At 48.1% G+C, this 21,135-nt stretch overlaps 1 protein-coding gene across 4 annotated transcripts; it reads left to right on the forward strand.

The window, feature by feature from the left end:
* Nucleotides 1-242: 242 nt before the first annotated feature.
* On the forward strand, nt 243-10,942 carry vegfaa (vascular endothelial growth factor Aa). Of its 4 annotated transcripts, none has more exons than XM_076981373.1 (7): nt 243-885; nt 2,324-2,366; nt 4,245-4,441; nt 5,242-5,318; nt 5,407-5,439; nt 6,957-7,062; nt 8,074-8,210. In XM_076981373.1, exons 1-7 carry the CDS (start codon nt 820-822, stop codon nt 8,080-8,082), a joined length of 531 nt encoding a protein of 176 aa, XP_076837488.1. In that variant the 5' UTR covers nt 243-819; the 3' UTR covers nt 8,083-8,210. The 4 variants fall into 4 exon arrangements, with proteins under 4 accessions (XP_076837488.1, XP_076837487.1, XP_076837486.1 ...); XM_076981371.1 differs by lacking the exon at nt 6,957-7,062 and adding an exon at nt 9,397-10,942 and having other exon boundaries at nt 247-885; nt 8,074-8,205; XM_076981372.1 differs by having other exon boundaries at nt 6,957-8,210.
* Nucleotides 10,943-21,135: the final 10,193 nt, after the last annotated feature.

A 21,135-nucleotide genomic window follows, 5' to 3' on the forward strand; every position in this document is an offset into this window, starting at 1 on the left:
CGCGAATAGATTTTGGTCAATAAAGGAGGCGTTACTCCACACGAATCTAATAATAATAATACTAAATTTTATTATTATTATTATTATTATTATTATTATTATTATTATTATGAAATTGAAAGCCCGAAGATCATGGAGTAATATTGTGCGTGGGCAGTAGTCTGGTGGGCGTGGTGATTCAGCCTGAACGTGATGACGTCTAGCCCGTTACGTGCTCGTGTGAAGATGAAGAACACGCACCGTGCGCGCGCTACAGCACACACGAGCGCCGACGGAAACACAGCAGCACTGCGTCCTGCGCTCCGAGACTCCGGCGATCAGAGACACAAAAGACGAGAAAAAGAGAGAAGAAGACGTGCTGGTACAGTGAAGGTGGAGATGCGGACGGAGCAGTGCGCATCACTACGGGCGGTGTTGTCTTCACGGTCGTGCCGCTAGTGCCGCTGCCTCATATACGGCATCTGCGCTTGGAGCTCAAGAAACTTTTTCTTTTTTTCCTCTAATATACCTTTGGTTTTTGTAAAAAAAATAAATAATTCATTTATCATTGACTGTTCGTTCCAGTCTGGATTGTAGGAAGTGACCGCGGGGAGTACAAAACCGTGTGGATTTCTTGTATTCATTTAAACGATTTGAAGACGCTTCTGTAGGGGAGTTTCTCGCAGGTGCCTGCGGCCGGTGCAGGATGGGGGTGATACTCTGACCCGCACACCCGCCACTCGAATGAAGGCCCGCCGCAACATTCACACCTTTACTCCCTTCCGAGGCCTTTAGAGCGACTTCTCGCCCGCCGCCAGCGCCGTCATTGGAAATACAATCATGAACTTTGTTGTGTATTCGTTGCATTTATTTTTCGCAGCGCTCCTTCACGCGTCCGCTGTAAAGGTAGGCTGTGTGGGGCAAACCAGGGGGCACAAATCACACCATATACATCAGTTATAGAAGGAGAAGATCTTTGGGTTTCATTAATAACTAAATTGTTCTTCTTGTGAGGGATCACATAGCCATAGTCGTACACAGGTTTGCAACAAAATACCTGAATTCTTCATTTATATTAGTATAATAAGGCACGTTTGATTTAGTGGGCTGCCACAAAGTCAAACTTGTCTTCAAAAGCCGTTCAAACTAAACTTTAGTGAGTGAGAGTATCACTATAGAATGACATAGATGTCATTTATTACATTTGTCTCTTTAAAAGGCCTCTGCATGAAATCACACCGACAACCAAATCAAAGGTCGTAATAGATCGCGTCTTTCATTGTGTATTACAGCTTTACAAATAAGATTTTAACGTGATAAAAATATCACGTGAAAAAAAATACTTCTGATATGACATTTTTAAAGCATTTAAGCTACTCCCGGTAAGATCACTTTAATCGAACCCTGCACTACATGACAATATTACCACAGACATGATATATTACCAGACATGAAATATTACCACAGACACGAAATATCACCACAGACGTGAAGTCTCGTAGGTTATGCCCATTTCATTCACGTGAACCGTTTCAGCAGGAGGCATCGCTCAGTTTGATCTAAAGTTCGCTAGGTTAGTACCGACCCGTTAACGTGAACGCGACTTTCGCTTTTGATTAGATGCTTTACGATAGCAAACGTGTAAGGTGTTTGTACTTAATCAGGCTATAATACGAGCAGGTTATACACCAGAACCATCTTGGTTTGCCCGCTGCTCTTCTTCTGTTACCAGCTCATTTGAATAACGTGGCGTGACATGATAGGGTGATGTTGGCATGGCAATCGGCAAGAAATCGGTATTTATTTGTAGACACATTTATGTGTATTGGTGACGTGTATTTCATTCTCATGTTTCATCAATTCGGTTATCTCACGACAGAGAAAATGCTCAAATTATTTTGACGCAAAGTATTTCTGTGACTTAGACAGCCGGCACGAATCTCACGCAATGCTCGAGCGCTGTTGCGCCAGTCACGTCTACCACCTGCAACGTGACCTGCAGTCGCGCGACTTCTGTGTGGGCGGGAAACGGACGACACATACTGACTTGCCTAAATCTATAGTTAAATACATATATAAACGCTTACTATTTAATCGCTGAATAATTTATAGTGAATAAATACATGTAGGCTTATTGTGAAATCCCATTTTGGTTAAAATGTTTTTAGATAATTCAAGATGTTTTGGGTAGTCTCGGCCTACATTAGGCTGAAATTAAAATGCGGAGAGACGCATATTAAGTATTGGTTATTAAATTGTTGCTAATTCTAGAATCAGAAATAGGACCAGCCCACCTGATTGTGACGTAACAGTCGTGTTAATGCCTGCGTCCTTGTTCCCGCAGGCGGCACACATACCTAAGGAAGGAGGGAAAAGCAAAAATGACGGTAAGTAGCGACCTAAATGCCCCTTAAGCATCCGGCATAGAAACTTTGGTATCGCGAATTACAACTTTTTTGGAACTGCATTGGTTGAGCGCTCTGCCATCTTGCGAACACATACGGAATAACATGCCTTGCTACCAGACGTCTCTGAGGCAAAATCTTTAACCAATTGAATGGTTAAACTACACTTTTTAATTTAATATTTAATTCAGTTTAGTTATAGAATGTTGGCCATAAAGGGACCTGGAGTTACCATAGAGTTATCTATTCACTTAGTGATGTTTTCTATTCTTTAATACATTTCCGAGCTCTTTCTAAACACAATTCACTGTATGCTGACAGCCTTGGCAGGAGACACGGAACAGGGCCATGTTTGTTTATTAGCTATGATACAGCTAGGTTTGTTTATTCGTTAAAGTCTCCTCAAGGTCACACGCACTGGACGGTAGTAGGCTGACCGGGGTGGGTGGTGCAAATAAAGTCAGCACAGAGCATTAGCAGACTCCCTGGTTTAAGAGCATTACCAGTCTCACTGGTTTAAGGCCTTTTGATAAACCCATTCTTTATATTTAGATTCACTTTTTGAGTTCTGAATCCTTTTGTATAGTCCTGGGAACAACCCAGATTGCTTTTGATGGTTCCCATTTATAAATTGAGTTTGGCTAATTACCTTGTAGTATTGGTGAAGTGACTTGCCCGTTAGTATCCTGGGGCTGATCCTCAAAGTGGCAGTTCCTGCTGAAACAGCAGCTACATATGTTGGGACAGTTCTCACTGAGGGGTGAGATGTTTCTGCCTCGGAGAAATACAACTGCACAGTGACGTCTGTGACCTTTTGTGGAACAATTCCAGTCTGTAATCAGTGACATAAATGCTGTTCAGCTGTTTGTTAAAATGCTAATTAACACTGGTAGAGTTGCTAATAATGAAAACCAGGTAAGGCTGATTATTAGCATGGTCTCATGTGCTTAATGCTAACTAGCTATTACAGGCCCTGTAGCTTTCATTCCTCATTAGTGACGGCGAGTTTGAGTGCCTCTTTGAGATAATGAAAGGCATCTTGCTTTGAGATAATAAATGGTACTTTGAGGTAATGAATGGCATACTGGACAGAGCTGAGAACACAGTGGCCTTCTTCTGGTGGGAAAATGACTGTTACCTGTGTGGCGAACCAGCATGACACAACACAGCCAAAAGAAGATAAGCGTCCAGAGCGTTCTTCAGCATTAGATGTGTCCCTTGTGGGACAGGCTTCTTTCGAGGTCAGGCATCAACGCTGAAGCTTGGTGCCACAGCATCAGAGGTTATTGGGGACACATTCATTAAGGTCAGAACCTCTGTCAGGGCACGGGTCCTTCTGGAATGGGGTGTGTCAGAGCTGGCGTTGGGCACAGGGCATGTGTGTGCCTGCATGTGGCCAAGAAGGGCAGTCCATCTTTGTTTTTTCCCAGTTGGGTAAACCCGAGGCCCTCATCAGTACAATAGGCTTTTGTGGAGAGCTGAGCCATATGTGTAGCATTGTTTCACTGCTAATCTGGCTTTCCTGAGTGTGAGGCTCGGAGGAATGGCACTGCCTGGGCCAATAGCACTGCAGAATTGCCACTGGTTAGGGTAGAAGAGGCAGGAGCAGACAACAGGCAGGACAGAAGTCAAGCTTACTGGAAGTAGAGCTGAGAAAGGGCTAAGGTCAAGACACATACTGGAAAGGTAAAAAGTTATCCAAGATTTCAAACTGGTTTCCAGTAGTGAACATGCTCAGTTGTTGAAAATCAGGTTGGTGGTTACTAAAAATGTAGTCTGGATGCAGGCTATTGTAAGTCGCTCCGAGTTCTCTACCTCCTCCATGTTCTTCTCACTGTGTCTCCGTATGTCTCATTGCAGTGGTTGCTTTTATGGACGTCTACACTAAGAGCATGTGCAACACTCGTGAGCTCCTGGTGGACATCCTGCAGGAGTATCCGGATGACGTGGAATACACATACATCCCGTCCTGCGTGGTACTGTCTCGCTGCGCAGGCTGCTGCAACGACGAAGCTTTGGAGTGCGTTCCCACGGAGACGCGTAACATCACTATGGAGGTGAGTAAGCATCACAGACTGACACCTCCTCCACCTTTAACGGTTCTCTGTACATGTTATTATAACGTTATACGACAAACACATCACAGAACACCATTGGAGAGCTTTTTAAGGAGCTGTAAAGAAATGCTGGGGGAGAAGTGACGTCGGGTGGACAGTGTCGGGTTTTAGGGCTGGTAATGAACTGTGGGGACCTGAACAGACCAGTTAGACCAGTTACTACCATGTAAGATGGGGTAGGTAGGTGTTAAAAAAAAAAACCAAAAACAGTAATGCTACAACAACAGGAATACATCTAGAGCCAAAGATTCAGGGAATGCAGCTATTTTCAACACTACGGTTAGATTTGGTAACATTTCGGATGTGGATGTTGGCACATGGGAACGTGAAAATACAGAGACTGGAACACGTGGAATGTGGGGAATCAGAATGGAGACATTTCTGAAGTGCAGTACGCAGTGACATCCAGACGTCTCTCTCCCTGTGGCCACGTCCTGCTTGGCCAAAGAGCGGCCTGGCTCCCTGGCATGTCAGCTATGTTGTTTACCCCCACTTGTGGCCAGATTATGCCCGTGTTTATATGCTCAGAGTCTGTCAGTACCATGAGCAAACCCGTAAGAAGTAAATAATAATGGCAAACATTCTTGTTGGTGGTCTGAGGCTGATCAATCAGACTGCTGAGGCCTGGGTGAGGTGAATGTGTCATTAACGAGATATGGAAGCTAATCGGTTTTATGGGAACACAAACAGGCAGTCTTATCGTGAAGTTCTTATCATGTTTCCCTTGTGTGACCCCATAGGTATTAAGAGTAAAACAGCGTGTATCACAACACAAGTTTCCGTTGAGTTTCACGGAGCACACGAAATGTGAATGCAGGTAAGTGGCTGTGAGGTCATTTGTGAGGTCATTTGTACTCCACTGACATTTGATGAAACTAACATACTGCATTCAAACTTTCTTTTAGACAAAAACAAGAAGTCAGAACAAAGAAAGAAAAGTAAGTGAAATTTGGCTAATATTTGTGTGTGTGTGTGTGTGTGTGTGTGTGTGTGTGTGTGTGTATGTACATGCGAGTGTATGTGAGTGTGCAGTTTATTTTAAAACTGAGGCTTGTGTCATGATTTTGTGAAAGCCTGGTTGGGGAAGAAAGCTGTTGACAGTAGCAATTGTGTTGATTGATCAGAGCAGAAATGAGAAGCAATTAGCTGGACAATGCCCTTCAGTGATTTACCTGATGCTAATAATTTTAACATCGAGATTTTCTCATTGAATTGACATTTATTACATTTTTTTTCCATAAAGCCCATATTATGTGCTTTTCTAGTCTCCGAACCGAGTAGCTCAGAAAATGGGTTGATGCTAATCAGTAGGCTAGATAGCACAAGCAGTGGGCTGGCTAATGGCACCTTTGCAGGCACTGACTTCTGTCTTGATTGGAGCAGCACGCTGCTATGGTGCCACACTACTGTGATGTCACGCTGCCGTGATGCCACACTACTGTGATGTCACGCTGCCGTGATGCCACACTGCCGTGATGCCACACTACTGTGATGTCACACTGCCGTGATGCCGTGATGCCGCGCTGCCGTGAAGTCACGTTGGGCTCATGCCATGCTGCTTTGATGTCACACTAGGGTCATGCCATGACGCCAAGCTGCAGCCGCACTACTGATACAGTTGCTTTTTCCATGGCGAATGTTTTGGCACTTTAGGATGGCAGTGAGACAGAGGTGTGTGTGTGGGGGGCAGACCACACACACACAGGCCCTTTCTCTTTCTCTCACACACACGCTGATGCACACATGGCAGCTGCCTCTTCCTGACCCTTGGCTGCTTCCCTTTTCTATTTATAGTCACAGGTGCTGTTATCCCAGTTTTATTTTTAGCTCTGGAAACTAAGGCTGAGCTGGGATTCAGGAGAGAGCCACTGGTTGCACACTCCCCTCTCACTGCTATTAGAACAGTGTGTGACTGACATGTGTATGTCAGGGAACATACCTTTTTAATTGGAGTGTGTGTGTGTGTGTGTGTGTGTGTGTGTGTGTGTGTGTGTGTGTGTGTGTGTGTGTGTGTGTGTGTGTGTGTGTGTGTGTGTGTTCAGGCTGGTGGGTTGGTGTGGCTGAGAGGAGCTAGATCAGGCTAGTTGAGAAGGCTAAATCATATCCGCTAGATCCAGACTCCTCATCCTCCACCTCCCTCATGCTGTACGGCACGTACGCGTGGCCCCTCCCACTCTCACTCCACCATTAGGCACGTACGCGTGGCCCCTCCCACTCTCACTCCACCATTCAATCTCTGATTCATGAGCGCAAGCTCAGATTCTTTCCATAAAACCGATTTTATGTGCACACAGACCTACACATTCACACACACGTACACGCATGCAGAGCTGAATCTGAGCATGGCCCCAGGAGTTGATGTTGCTTTTTTTTCCTTCGGTTCATCTTTGTTGATCTATTTGCGTCCTTGTCCTCACTTAGAAGTCCTTCTGTGCGTTATTCATCTGTTTTGCAGACATCCCCAAGAGGGCAAAGGTCAAAAGGGAGGCGGAGGCACCAGGCGCGGGGTCTCTACTGGGGTCTCCACGCCCCTGCACCCCACCTTTGTTTGCCTCATGCTTGTGAGCCTCGTGCTGAGGGAGCATGTCTGTGCTTCATAATCCTGCTCCTCTCCGCCCACAGCGTCCCGGCTCCAGCCTCCGCCTCCTTTCTCTGTCGGGTAGTCTGAGGTTCGAGCCAGGGCAGTGCCACGTGGCCGGCACCCGCTCACCCAACTGGCTGGCCAGGCTGCACATACCAGCTAGCGGGTGACGCGGTCTCCGACGTGGCCTGCGTGCGTGTGAGACAGGGCTTGGGTCACGTGACTGCAGCTGGCGGTTTTTGGTATGGAAGGACAGAGTGCACGTTCACTCACGTCAGAAGTGTGCAGGTGGAGGTGTGGAGGTGTCACTCTGCTGCATGACTCGGTGTTTGCATATGGAATACCTGCTATTAGCTAAATGAACATGTCAAAAAATTTATCTTTGATGCATAAGAAACCTGTTTCAAAACAGTGTGAGAGCCTGTGTGTGTGTGTGTGTGTGTGTGTGTGTGTGTGTGTGTGTGCCAACATGTGTGTGTGTACGCTTGTAGACCAGATCACTGTGGTTGTCTTTATGTAGCTACTAATCACCCTAGTGCATGAGTGAGCAAGAGTATTAGTGACTCACAAGAGTATTAGTGACTCACAAGAGTATTAGTGACTCACAAGGTGTGTGTGTCTGTGCGTGCACATAGATTACTCATCATACACAACATCCGTTCTCCTCCAAACACCCAGTGTGTGGTACACGACACATATACCCTCATAATGTGTACTGGGCTAATGGACAACATGATGGTGATGATAGAGATGGTGGAGGGCAGTGGTGCTGTGTGATGAAGAGCTTTGAGAAGAGCAGGATGAGTGTGTGAGATGGCAAAGAAGGACATGGGGTGGAGGCAATGGTGCATGAATCTCTCCCTCTTGCTGTTTACAACGCTTATTTACGATCTATAGCTTAGACCTTTCTCTCTCTCTCTCTCTCTCTCTCTCTCTCTCTCTCTCTCTCTCTCTCTCTCCTTCTCTCTGTCACTATTTGCTTTTCTTGCAGCCACTGTGAGCCTTGCTCAGAGAGAAGAAAGCGCTTGTATGTGCAGGACCCTTTCACCTGCAAGTGTTCCTGCAAACTCACACAGTTACAATGCAAGTCCAGACAACTTGAATTAAACGAAAGAACTTGCAGGTTTGTTTATGAACGTTTATGATAAAGCACTGTGGTCCCCAAGCTGCTCCCTCCCTATCAAAGCTGTCGTGTTGTTTTAATGTGTGTCTCTTACTTGCATGTCAGATTTTGCTTCCCTTCCGACCTCTTTGTGTCTGGTGCATGTGGGTGTGAGACCGTTTGTCTGTGTGAGAACACTCGCCTTGAACACTCGCCTTGCATGCGCATGTGGATTATGATGACATCGTTGCTTGATGTCAGAATTTTATTCAGCACACTGCTACACTGTACACACTTCAACACCACACACACATCCTGCACAGACAAGCACGCTCACAGAGAGGTTGGCCTGTTCACAATCAGAGATCACACAGAATCTTGTGTTTTATAACATCATATTCTGGCAAAAAGCAAAATGGGTGTCTGTGTGAGAGTGTGTATGTGATTGTGTGAGAGAGAGTGTGTGCATTTGCATACATGTCATTGTAGGACTTTGAGACATAAGGGTGTGTTGGAACGCTGTTACTTGTAAATGTCTCTGTATAATTAAAGCTTATCTGATACAGTAAAGCACATCAAACCTAGTCTACAGCCTGCAGTTTGAGAAATCACATTTCAGCTGATTGATTCTATAATCAGTAATGCTATACGTGTAATAGTTCATTTATCCAGTGACTTTGTGCCTCCCCCTTAATCTCATAAATGGGGCTGCTGAAGAATCAAGGGTTAACAGGGGTGATGGGGCGAGTGGTCATGTGATCTGTGGGCTGGCTGATGGGGTGAGTGGGCAGGTTATGGGGCGAGTGGTCATGTGATCTGTGGGTTGTGGGGATGAGTGGTCATGTGATCTGTGTGTCCATTCTGCTTGCTTCCGTGGTCTTACTCTTACAGTCTTGTCATGACCCTAATATGTCCGGGACGATCTCACCTAGCTGCGTCATTGGGTTGTCTGTAATCAAGTGAACCATCTTTCCTGCGGTCTGATCCAGGGGAGATCCCACCCTAGTTTATAGTGGTAACATTTCCACCAGTCTGACCCCAGCCAAAACCCTCTGACCCATGAACTTTAAACCCTAACCCTGATCTATATTTAGCTGGCTAAACTTGGCACAACAGATCAAGGGTGTGGTCTTCCCCGGGACAGAAAAGTCTGATTGACTCGTGTTAAGAGTAACACTTAACCAGGCTCTCCATGTGTTTCGCTTTTTTCAGATGTGAAAAACCAAGGAGATGATCCTGGAGTGACAGTGGAGTGGACAGTGAATGAAGGAATATTATTTATGGCACTTTTCTAACCTGTGGACCATACTGCATACACTACATCACAAAGAGAAGACTGAGAGTCAGGCATATTATCATATTATCCCAATGTCTATTTTTTAAAAAGTAATATATGAACACACACATACACACAACGCACACACACACACACACACACACTATATATATATATATATATATATATATATATATATATATATATATATATATATATATATATATATATATATAATGTGATCTATCTTTAAAAAGACAATGACAATGTGTAATGCTGCTATGGAAACACTCTACATAAGTGAACGACAGTGCCGTTTGGCATAAGAGGGATATATTTCAGTGCCAGTGCATTTGGACCTGTGGATGGATGGAGGAAGGACAGAGAGAGACTGATGGGACTCCATCACCATGTGGTGCTCTTCGTTTCACTAAATGGGCTGCTATGGATGCATATTGAAATCCTGGGAGACAGGCACTATAGCGACTCGGACTCTATGAACAAAGGAAGACCACATTGGATGAACTGAAACCTGAGACATGTTCTAACGGGACAAAACGGGACGTCCTACTGTGAAGTGTAAGATCAGAGTGGACTGTGGTTCTGTAAAATCACCCCTTCACCCTCTGTGAGGGGTGAGCTCCAAAAAGACAACTTTACTAATATCTAATAGGAGTTGTTGTGTAAATAATAAAGGGATATTAAATGTAGGTATATATGGAGATGAAAGTGAAACAGAAACATGATGTCAGCTTTCTTTAAGCTGGTCCCGTGGTAGTAATGGAGCATAATTCATTATTTAATATAAATCTCCAAAGAGACAAATGCAAACACCTTTAGGAACAGTTCACTACACCACAATAACATTCTGTATATACGTGCCTAATATCCCTTTTTGTAGTACTACATCTAATTTATAATGTTAGAACAGTATTCTGTGTATTTAATTTGATCTATTTATATTGCAGTGTTATTATGTTTGTCATTTTTTGTTTCCTATCAGTGACAAAAATCCCATTAAAACTAGATGATTTTTTTTCCTTAAAAAAGAAAGATCATTTCTTCAACATTCCTAAATACTCCTTTATTTTTGTGGTGGGGGGAGAAGCGTGGCTTAACATATTTGTCCACTCAGTAGACATGCTGCCAAATATGTGTGTGAGAAGTTAGCAGGTGACATGTGGTCCATGTCTGCCACTCATTCTGCTTGGGCATGACTTTGGAACCCAGCCAGCCACCATAAACCAAGATTTCGAGGATGACTGGCTGTTCCTCACAGATTAAAAGACAACACATTCTCTGTATTAAAGTAACAGAAATCTTTGTTCGTTTGTTGTTTTTTGTTTTTTCATTTACATTATATTTTCACAGTAATATATTTATTGGTAAAAGTTTTAAATATTAACACCTTTTTGTTTTAGCCTAACATTAAAATATATTTATTTTGAAATGATACTGTTTTTTATTAAACTAAAAGATGGATTTCTGTTGTTCAAGCCTGTTTGTTTTTCTATAAAAATATTTTTTTGATGTGCTCTGTGTTTAGGAAATTAAAAAAACGAAAACAAAAATCCAAGATGTGACACAGTGAGCACTAGAACTTCAGTGGAAATACTGATGTACTTTTATGGTAACAATATTCGTATCTAATTAAGGGTCTCTAATAAGTTCAGGTAGGATCACATCATTATTTTTGACATATTCGAGATATGTCAGTCAGTAAGGACAGACACACATAGACCATACGTGCTTAATACATTTTAGAGGACCAGTGAAGATGTAGACCAATCTAAGGACATGGTGCTATACGCCAATATTACCAACTGTTACAAATTGACCAAACAGAGGGATCCAATTGCGGAAGAGTGCAGCCTTTTTATCACAGAACACGCTCACAGTATTTGAGTGACAAACAACAAGTATATGGACACGGAACAGTAATGTGTTCTTGGGTAGGTCAAGCCGGTCCAAGGTCATATTGGGAGAGCAGAGTCCATGATGTACAGGAGGGCTAGACGGGGCAGTGAGATCTGGGGAGTAAGCAGAGGTCAGAAATGCTCGGTATGCAGCACGAGTCGGCAATACTTTGCAACCAGGAAGTGCATAGAAAGGTGTATAAATAGCAAATAGTGATCGAGTGCTATTCCTGACAGTACCCTCCCTCAAACAAGCGGCTACAGCCACTCTAGAACAACGTGAAGGTGGGTGACCACGGGGTGCCTGGGTGCCGGGAAGAAAATCCGCTGTGAGAGAGGGACAGAGAATATCCCTCGCCAGTACCCAGGACCGTTCCTCCGGGCCATATCCCTCCCACTCGACTAGGTACTGAAGCCCACCTTGTCGACGGCAGGACTCCAACAACTCCCGGACCACGTAAGTCGGCCGGCCATCAATGTCCAGGGGTTCCAGAGGGCTAGTCTGTGTCTGCCTAGCAGAAAACTCAGTCCTAGATATAACGGGCTGTTTAAAGTGCTCAGTCGAGTCACTTACAAATTACAGCTGCCACCACATTACTGTATTAACCCTACTTTTCACGTCTCACTTCTGAAACCCGTCCACTTCAGCCCTTTAACCACTCCTCCCGTACCCATTAAGGTTTCGGGTAGACAACCACACTCTGACCTGGGTGATAAACAAGGGTGGGGAGACGACGGCGGTCCTCGATTAGCCGGCGTGTGCAAGGCTTAATGAATGAAGGCCTGGATGAAGGCCAAATGAACATGTGCAAGCTCCCAGGTGCAGGCACTGCACTTAAGCCATTCATCCAGGGCTGGGACGTCTGAGGGGGGTTTTATTGCATGGGAAGAAAGCAGGTTGGTATCCATAGATACATTGGATAGGTGTGAGTTTGGTAGAGGAATGGATGATCGAATGAGGAACGGGTAGTGGGAGGAGTTTGCCTGCAGGGAGAGTGCGTGGAGTGCGGGATTGGGCACACACAGCACACGCAAGTACATGATCTCAAATGTCGTCTTCCCAGGACGGTCACCAGTATCGTTGTGAAACAACGTGGAATACCTGGGTGGCCAGTGCCTGCTGTGTAGTGGGCAAGTAGAAGGAAGCCCTCTGATAGACACGGGTACACACTGCTTCCCATCTGACTATCACGAGGAAACAGTAGTCATGCAGTATACATTCCAGTACCTTCATTCCTGGGTCGTAGATGCGAGAGAGAGCATCAGCTTTAGTGTTCTTCAATCCCGTCCTGTAAGACTCAGAGAAGCGAAACCGGGAGAAGACTAGAGCCCATCTGGCTTGTCACGGGTTAAGACGTCTGGCCGACTTCAGATACTCCAAGTTCTTGTGGTCCGTATAAACCACAAAGGGGTGTTCGGCCCCTTCTAACCAATGACGCCACTGTTCAAGACTGAGTTTAATGGCAAGGAGCTCCCGGTTTCCCACATCATAATTCCTTTCAGCGGGTTGTAGTTTCCTAGAAAATTAGGCACAGGGGAACAATTTCAGCGGCTTCCCCTGTCGTTGAGAGAGGACCGCGCCTTCTCCTACCTCTGAGGCATTGACTTCTACAATAAATTGGAGCTGGGAATCAGGAAAATGCAATACGGGAGCGGGCGTGAAAACCTTCTTGAGAAGAGAGAACGCTCGCTCCCAGAGGCGGTCTTTGCAGAGGCGTGGCTAGGCAACTGCCTTAGGCCCCTCCCATTGCAGCCCACTGTAGGGGCTCCTTGATTAGCTGACTTATTTCTCGCACATTAATGTTGATGGGCCCCCGAGCTAAATTTGCCTTGAGCCTCCAAATTGTTAAGTCCACCACTGCTCGCTCCTCCACAACAGTCTATTTGAAGTCCCGTTTCTTTCCACCTCTGAGGAGGTTAGTAAGAGGGGCTGCCAACTCACGAAACCTCTGATGAAACGCCTACAGAAGTTGCCGAAACCCAGGAAATGCTGTAGCTCCTTTATAGAGCGAGGAGTCAGCCAGTTTGTTACAGCTTCCACCTTGTCAGCGTTCATAGAAATCTGTGCAGGAGAAAGTGCAGGCCTGAAACGTAACAGTGGAGCAGTGGAATTAGCCTTTTTTGGCTTTCACATAGAGGTTGTGTTTGAGCAGGTGCTGTAAAACAGCAGAGATGTGTTGGACATGCTCTATGACAGAGGGAGAATAAATCAGGATGTCATCAATATAGACAAAGACGAACTTATCCATCATATCGTGAAAAATTTAATCCATGAATGTCAGGGCTGGCTCGGATGCCGTGCCATCTACGTCCGCTAGGGGCACCCGAGCCAGTCCTAGACTCCAGCAGCGCAATCAGCAATGATCTGTCTCACCTGTTGCCATGGCTTCATAAGGAAGCGTTTGGAGACAGATCATTGCTGATTCGTTTTGGTTATGCCGTTACGCTCTCAGCCTCTCTCTTTCTCTGTTACAGCGTGTGCCTCTTTAGGTATCTCGTCATCTCTCTCTCGTATCTATATTCTCTGTCTTTTTCGAGTTCTCTCCTGCGTCGCTACTGACCTCCCTCAAGTTTTCCTCAACCTGTTACATTCCTATCCCATTGCCGTTTGTTTGGGAAGGGTTTTTTGTTTATATAGCCTTTTTGCTATTAGTCAGCTACTTCCCCTGACGTCCTTGTTTTCGCTTTGTTTCTTTTACGCGTTGAGTAGTCCGCGGTTATTCAGGCGCTCCTTTTAGTTCTGTTTTGTTTTTGTGGCACTTGGTTCCACCTCTCCCTCGCTCTCTCTAACGCGGTGTGTGTGCGTCCCTACCACCGTCGTTACAGAACGAATCAGCCTTTAACATGGAACCAGCCGCTCCTAACGAAGCAGCAGAACTAAGGGCAGCCCTCTCCCAGCAGGGTCAGTTGTTAGGCAGCCATGACCAGGTCCTCCGCCAGATCATGGATCAGCTCAACAACGTGACCACTGCCCTACGGGCTTTAAGTAACCCGTCTCCCGCTCATCGGGATCCGCCTCCCGCAAGCCCAGCCGAACCCGCAGCAGCTCCGCGGCACCTCGAGCCTGCTCTCCCCGCCCCGGCTCGCTATTCAGGAGATCCCGAAGGGTGTAGGGGTTTTTTACTACAGTGTTCGCTTGTGTTCGAACAACAACCACTACGCTTCCCTACCGAGCGCGCGAAGATAGCATACGTAATAGCCCTACTCACTGATAAAGCCCTGGCTTGGGCAACCCCCGTATGGGAAAAACAGAGCGAAGTATGTGCTACTTACGATAGCTTCTCCCGTGCCATGAAAGGAGCCTTCTACCATCCCTCGTCGGGCGGGGTTGTCGGTCAGCGGCTTCTGCGTCTCAAGCAGGGAAAGCGGTCCGTAGCAGAGTACTCCATAGAGTTTCGCACGTTGGCGGCTGAAAGCGGTTGGGGTTCGGGCTCCCTCATGTCCGTGTTTCAGGAAGGGCTAACGGAGGAGTTGAAGGACGAACTAGCTCTCCGTGACCCTCCGTCTGATCTAGAAACACTGATCAGCCTGACGGTACGGCTCGATAACCGCCAACGCGAGCGCAAAAACACCAAGAAGCATTACCATCGCGAAACACCCCGTATGCCTGACGTCGTGCAGCCCGATGAAACCTTTAATCCCAGTAGTGAGCCGCAACCCATGCAGCTCGGTCATACACGCCTGTCACGGCAGGAAAGACAGGCGCGTTTACAGGAGGGGCGGTGTCTGTACTGCGGGGGCGGGGGACACCAACGTACCAAATGCCCCGAGCTGCAGGGAAAAGACACGACCCACCAGTAGACGGGAAGGCTCTGGCGGGTCGTAATACAAGTCCTCCCACTACCGGTCTGTCCATCCACGTTTCGTTATCGTGGCATAAATCACAGGAAAAGCGCCTTATGGCTTTTGTTGATTCTGGTGCCGCGGCTAGTTTTATCGACAGCTCTTTAGCTCAGGAACTACAAATCCCTCTGGTTCGCCTTGACAAACCCCTCGCTGTCGCCGCGGTGGACGGCCGCGCCCTCACCTCCGGCGGTATCGACCACCAAACTATACCGCTGGAGATGCACGTCGGGGAGCACTTTGAGTTAATCACCCTATACGTCATCAGCGCCCCACACATGCCGCTCATACTAGGGTTTCCATGGCTCCAACGACACAACCCTGACATAGACTGGCTCTCGCGCAGTATTGGGTCTTGGGGTGCTATGTGCAAACACACATGTCGTAAGAGCCTCCGTGCTTCGTCTGCTGAAAAGTCGGCCGAGACCGTTGACCTGTCCTCCGTACCTGCTGATTACCACGACCTCCAGGCGGTGTTCAGCAAAAAGAAGGCCAGTTTTCTTCCGCCTCACAGGTCTTACGACATCGCCATTGACCTACTTCCTGGGTCTAGTCCTCCTAGGGGTCGTCTCTTCTCTTTGGCCGCCCCCGAGCGAAGAGCCATGGAGACGTACATCCAGGAGGCGTTGGCCGCTGGGTTCATACGGCCCTCCACGTCTCCAGCCGGTGCTGGTTTTTTCTTTGTCGGCAAGAAAGATGGTGGGTTGAGGCCGTGCATTGATTACAGGGGTCTCAATAAGATCACAGTCAAAGACCGTCACCCCCTGCCGCTTATGTCAACGGCCTTTGAGGCACTCCAACAAGCCACCATCTTCTCTAAACTAGACCTTCGGAGTGCCTACAATCTTGTGAGGGTCAGAGAGGGGGATGAGTGGAAGACGGCCTTCATCACACCATCGGGTCACTACGAGTACCTTGTGATGCCGTTTGGTCTGATGAACGCTCCGGCTGTCTTCCAGAGACTTATCAATGAGGTTTTGCGTGAGGCTCTCGACCGGTACGCCTTCGTGTACCTTGACGACATCCTCATTTATAGCCGTTCGCGGTCGGAGCACGTCAAACACGTCAGGAGGGTTCTCCAACTTCTGTTGGAGAACCACCTGTTCGTTAAATTGGAAAAATCCCTTTTCCACGTCCAGGAAGTAGCCTTTCTGGGCTACAGAATAGCCCAAAACGCTCTTGCCATGGACCCTGCTAAAGTCCGAGCGGTCGCTGAATGGCCCACTCCCACGTCACTTCGTTTGGTCCAACGGTTCTTGGGGTTCGCTAATTTCTACCGTCGCTTTATAAAGAACTACAGCACTCTGGCTGGTCCCCTCATTGCGCTTACTAAAAAAACCCCAGGTCCCTTTGTCTGGTCTCCTGCGGCCCAGGAGGCTTTTGATAAACTCAAGGAGCGGTTTACCTCGGCACCTGTGCTGTGCATGCCTAACCCCGACCTACCGTTTGTGGTGGAAGTCGATGCGTCTGACTACGGGGTTGGGGCCGTCCTGTCCCAGAGAACAGGTACGCCGCTTAAGCTCCACCCTTGTGCTTATTACTCACATCGTATGTCTCCTGCCGAGCGTAACTACGATGTGGGTGATAAGGAACTCTTGGCCGTTAAGCTAGCCCTGGAAGAATGGCGGCATTGGCTGGAGGGGGCCAAACACCCGTTTCTTGTATGGACCGACCACAAGAACTTGGCCTACCTCCAGCAAGCCAAAAGGCTCAATCCCCGTCAGGCCAGGTGGTCACTTTTCTTTGGGCGCTTCGAGTTCACCCTCTCCTATCGCCCAGGGACTAAAAACGTTAAGCCCGATGCTCTCTCTCGTCAATGGGAGACACCCCCCGACTCCACCGAGCCCGGTACGGTCATTCCCATTTCCAAAATTGTTGCGCCCATTCAATGGGAGGTCGAGACCGCCGTCAAACGGGCGTTAGCGGCCGACCCTGGCCCAGGTGGTGAGCCATCGGGTCGTCTCTTTGTCCACCCTAACCTGCGAAAGAAAGTCATGGACTGGGGTCACAACTCGCCCTTTGCTGCGCACCCTGGGTCTCGTCGTACGGCGGAACTTATCCGTAGACGGTTTTGGTGGCCGGGGATCGATAAGGACGTTAGCGACTTCGTGTCGACCTGTGTCACGTGCGTTCAGAATAAAACGACCCACTCCAAGCCCTCGGGTCTTCTTCGCCCCCTGCCTATTCCATCCAGGCCCTGGACTCACGCCTCTTTGGACTTCGTTACGGGGTTGCCACCCTCACGTGGCAATACTACCATATTAGTCATCGTGGACAGGTTCTCCAAGGTGGCTAGGTTCGTAGCCCTACCCAAGCTCCCGTCTGCCAAAGAGACCGCATCGCTCTTCCTGCATCACATTGTCAGGCATTTTGGGTTCCCCGTCGACGTGGTTTCCGATCGTGGGCCGCAGTTCACCAGCCGGTTTTGGGGGGCTTTTCTGGGTCTGCTTAACGCCAAGGCCAGTCTGTCCTCGGGTTTCCATCCTCAGACCAACGGTCAGACCGAGAGGACCAATCAGGACCTGGAGCAGACTCTCAGGTGCCTGGCGTCCTCCAACCCCTCCTCCTGGTCTGACCAGCTCCTATGGGCCGAATACGCCCACAACACCCTATGGCACTCCGCCCTCGGGATGTCACCTTTTGAGTGTCTTTATGGCTACGCCCCTCCTATGTTTGCTGACCAGGAGGACGAGGTGGCGGTTCCGGGTGCTCGTGCCTTGGTGCGGCGGTGCCGGTTGGCGTGGAGTAAGGCCCGTAGGGCCCTTCTGTCGGCCTCGGCCGGTTACCGTCGCAATGCTGACAAGCACCGTCTTCCGGCTTTGTCTTTCCGCCCCGGGCAGCGGGTCTGGCTTTCCGCCAAGGACCTGCCGGTCCGTGGCGGAACCAAGAAGCTGGCCCCTCGGTTCTTGGGTCCGTTCAAGGTGGACAGGCGGATCAATCCCGTCTCTTACCGGCTGCTGCTCCCTCCTTCCATGAGAGTTCATCCGGTGTTCCACGTCTCGCGTCTCCGCCCAGTTTTGTGTCATATGCCCCGTGCTCCGGCCCCGCCGCCTCCCCGCATGGTTGACGGCGGTCCGGTGTACACCGTTTCTCGGTTGTTGGATCACCGTCGTGTCCGTGGTCGGGACCAGTACCTAGTTGACTGGGCGGGTTACGGGCCCGAGGAACGGTCCTGGGTCCCCGCCTCTCGGGTTGTCGACCGCTCTCTCATTCGTGACTTCCGTCGTGACAGGGCTGTCGCTCTGGGCCCGCGGGGTCTCGGGCCTAGAGGGGGGGGCTCTGTCAGGGCTGGCTCGGATGCCGTGCCATCTACGTCCGCTAGGGGCACCCGAGCCAGTCCTAGACTCCAGCAGCGCAATCAGCAATGATCTGTCTCACCTGTTGCCATGGCTTCATAAGGAAGCGTTTGGAGACAGATCATTGCTGATTCGTTTTGGTTATGCCGTTACGCTCTCAGCCTCTCTCTTTCTCTGTTACAGCGTGTGCCTCTTTAGGTATCTCGTCATCTCTCTCTCGTATCTATATTCTCTGTCTTTTTCGAGTTCTCTCCTGCGTCGCTACTGACCTCCCTCAAGTTTTCCTCAACCTGTTACATTCCTATCCCATTGCCGTTTGTTTGGGAAGGGTTTTTTGTTTATATAGCCTTTTTGCTATTAGTCAGCTACTTCCCCTGACGTCCTTGTTTTCGCTTTGTTTCTTTTACGCGTTGAGTAGTCCGCGGTTATTCAGGCGCTCCTTTTAGTTCTGTTTTGTTTTTGTGGCACTTGGTTCCACCTCTCCCTCGCTCTCTCTAACGCGGTGTGTGTGCGTCCCTACCACCGTCGTTACAATGAATGCCTGGAATACAGAGGGACTGTTAGCCAACCTGTATGGCATCACGAGTTATTCGTAGTCCCCTCTGGCAGTAACGAATACAGTTTTCCACTCATCTCCCTCTCTTATGTGGACTCCTCAGATCAAACTTGGTGAAGATGTTTGCCCCATCAGGCATTCTTGTGAGGTGGAAATGAAATGAAGATGGTAAGCATACTTTGATGTGACAGCATAAAGTGCGCGGTAATCTATACAGGGATGTAATCCCCCGTCCCTTTCTTCTCTTCAAAGAAGAAGCCTGCTGCGACATATGAAGTGGACAGATGAATAAACCCCTTCTGCAGCACGTCTTTAACGTAAGATTCCATGGCGGAATCTTCAGGGCGAGATAGCGGGTAAGGTTTTGTTTTTCTAGGAAGGGGGGCTCCGGGCAGGAGGTCTATTGCGCAATCCCAGGATCTGTGAGGGGGCAGATGACAGGCGCTGTCTTTATTGAAAACATCTGCATACTCCTAGTATTGTACAGGGATGACGTCAGAGTGAGGAGTATTAGGGCTCTCTATCGTGGAGGACCGGAGAGGTAAGTGCATACAGTGACTGAGGCAACTGGATTTCCATCGTGTAAGTTTTCTCATTTTCCAGGAGATCTTAGGGTCGTGAACAGATAACCAGGGCAAGCCGAATATAACAGGGTCTCGGGAAGTGGACACAAATAAAAATAGTCTCATCTGGCCGTGAGTACAATGGTGTTAGTGTGAAGTATAACTATGCCCTCACCTATGGGTTGACTATTTAGTGAGTTAATTCTCAGGGGAGGATCTACAGGCAAGGTAGGAATACTCAGGTGATGGGCTAACTGAAGGTCTAAAAAATTGCCAGCTGCACCTGAGTCTACCAGCGCTGACAGGTTAGTATTGACACCCGCCCCCCCCAAAGATAATTGAACTGGTAGGTTGACTTGATTCCTTCTCCCGATAAAAAGCAATGGTTTGCTTACTCTGTCCTGCGAGCACTCTTCACCTCTGACACGTGACGGATGTGTGGAACAACGATCACAGAAGTGGCCTTCCTCACCACAATATATGCATAATCCGTCACAGAGTCATCTGGATCTCTTCTGGGGAGTAACTGGTGCTCTGCCCAACTGCATGGGATCTGGTGCCTCTCGTGGATTCTAAGCAGGAAGACGGGGAAGCTGTGTGCGGGTCGTTGTGACAGGAGTTCTTCAAGAACCAGGACGGTGAGTTACTAACACCTTGTCGACGTTAACTGCGCCCTGAATAAAATCCGTAAACCACAGGGTCTCGCTCCAATAAGCAAGTTCGACCTGCAAGTTTGCTCTTAGACCACAGTGGAATACAGTCTTCAAGGCTGAGTCGCTCCAGCCACTTCCTGCAGCAAGCATATGGAATTCCCTGGCGTAATCTGCCGCACTGTATCACCAGCAGAGCTGGTTTCCCACATCACGACCTGCGGCGTGGTGATCAAAGACTGCTCTGAACTGCGCCAAGAACTGATTCTCGGATTGGAGGACTGGATCTTTACTATCCCATAGTGACATGCCCCAAGCACCTGCTTCTCCAATGAGAAGTAACAGGACAAAGTGGACCTTCTGCTGTTCATTCTGGAACTGGTAGGATGATACGTAAAATACATCAAGCACTGCATGAGGAAATTCCGGCAGTGTTCTGGGGATCCGTCGTAGTATCTGCACTAGCTGCCTCTGCGGTAAGCGGCGGCAGCAGCCTCCTGGTTTTGCGCTGCTGTGCGAGGTGCGCCCGTGCTTCCGCTGGATCAATGGTATGGCAAAATATTTCTGTTATGAATTGACCAAACAGAGAGGGTTCCAATTGTAGAAGCATGCTGCCTTTATTATCGCAGAACATGTTCCCAGTATCCGAGTGACAACAAGTATATGGACACGGAACAGTAATGTGTTCTCGGGTAGGTCAGACTGGTCCAAGGTCGTATCGAGAGAGCAGAGTCCACGATGCACAGGAGGGCTAGACGGGAGGCGAGATCTGGGGAGTAAGCAGAAGTCAGAACATGGGAGATCAAACAAACTAGAGAAACGCTCAGTATGCTTTGCAACCAGGAAGTGCA

This window comes from Brachyhypopomus gauderio, chromosome 19, assembly GCF_052324685.1.
Source record: "Brachyhypopomus gauderio isolate BG-103 chromosome 19, BGAUD_0.2, whole genome shotgun sequence".
NCBI classification, from domain to species: domain Eukaryota; kingdom Metazoa; phylum Chordata; class Actinopteri; order Gymnotiformes; family Hypopomidae; genus Brachyhypopomus; species Brachyhypopomus gauderio.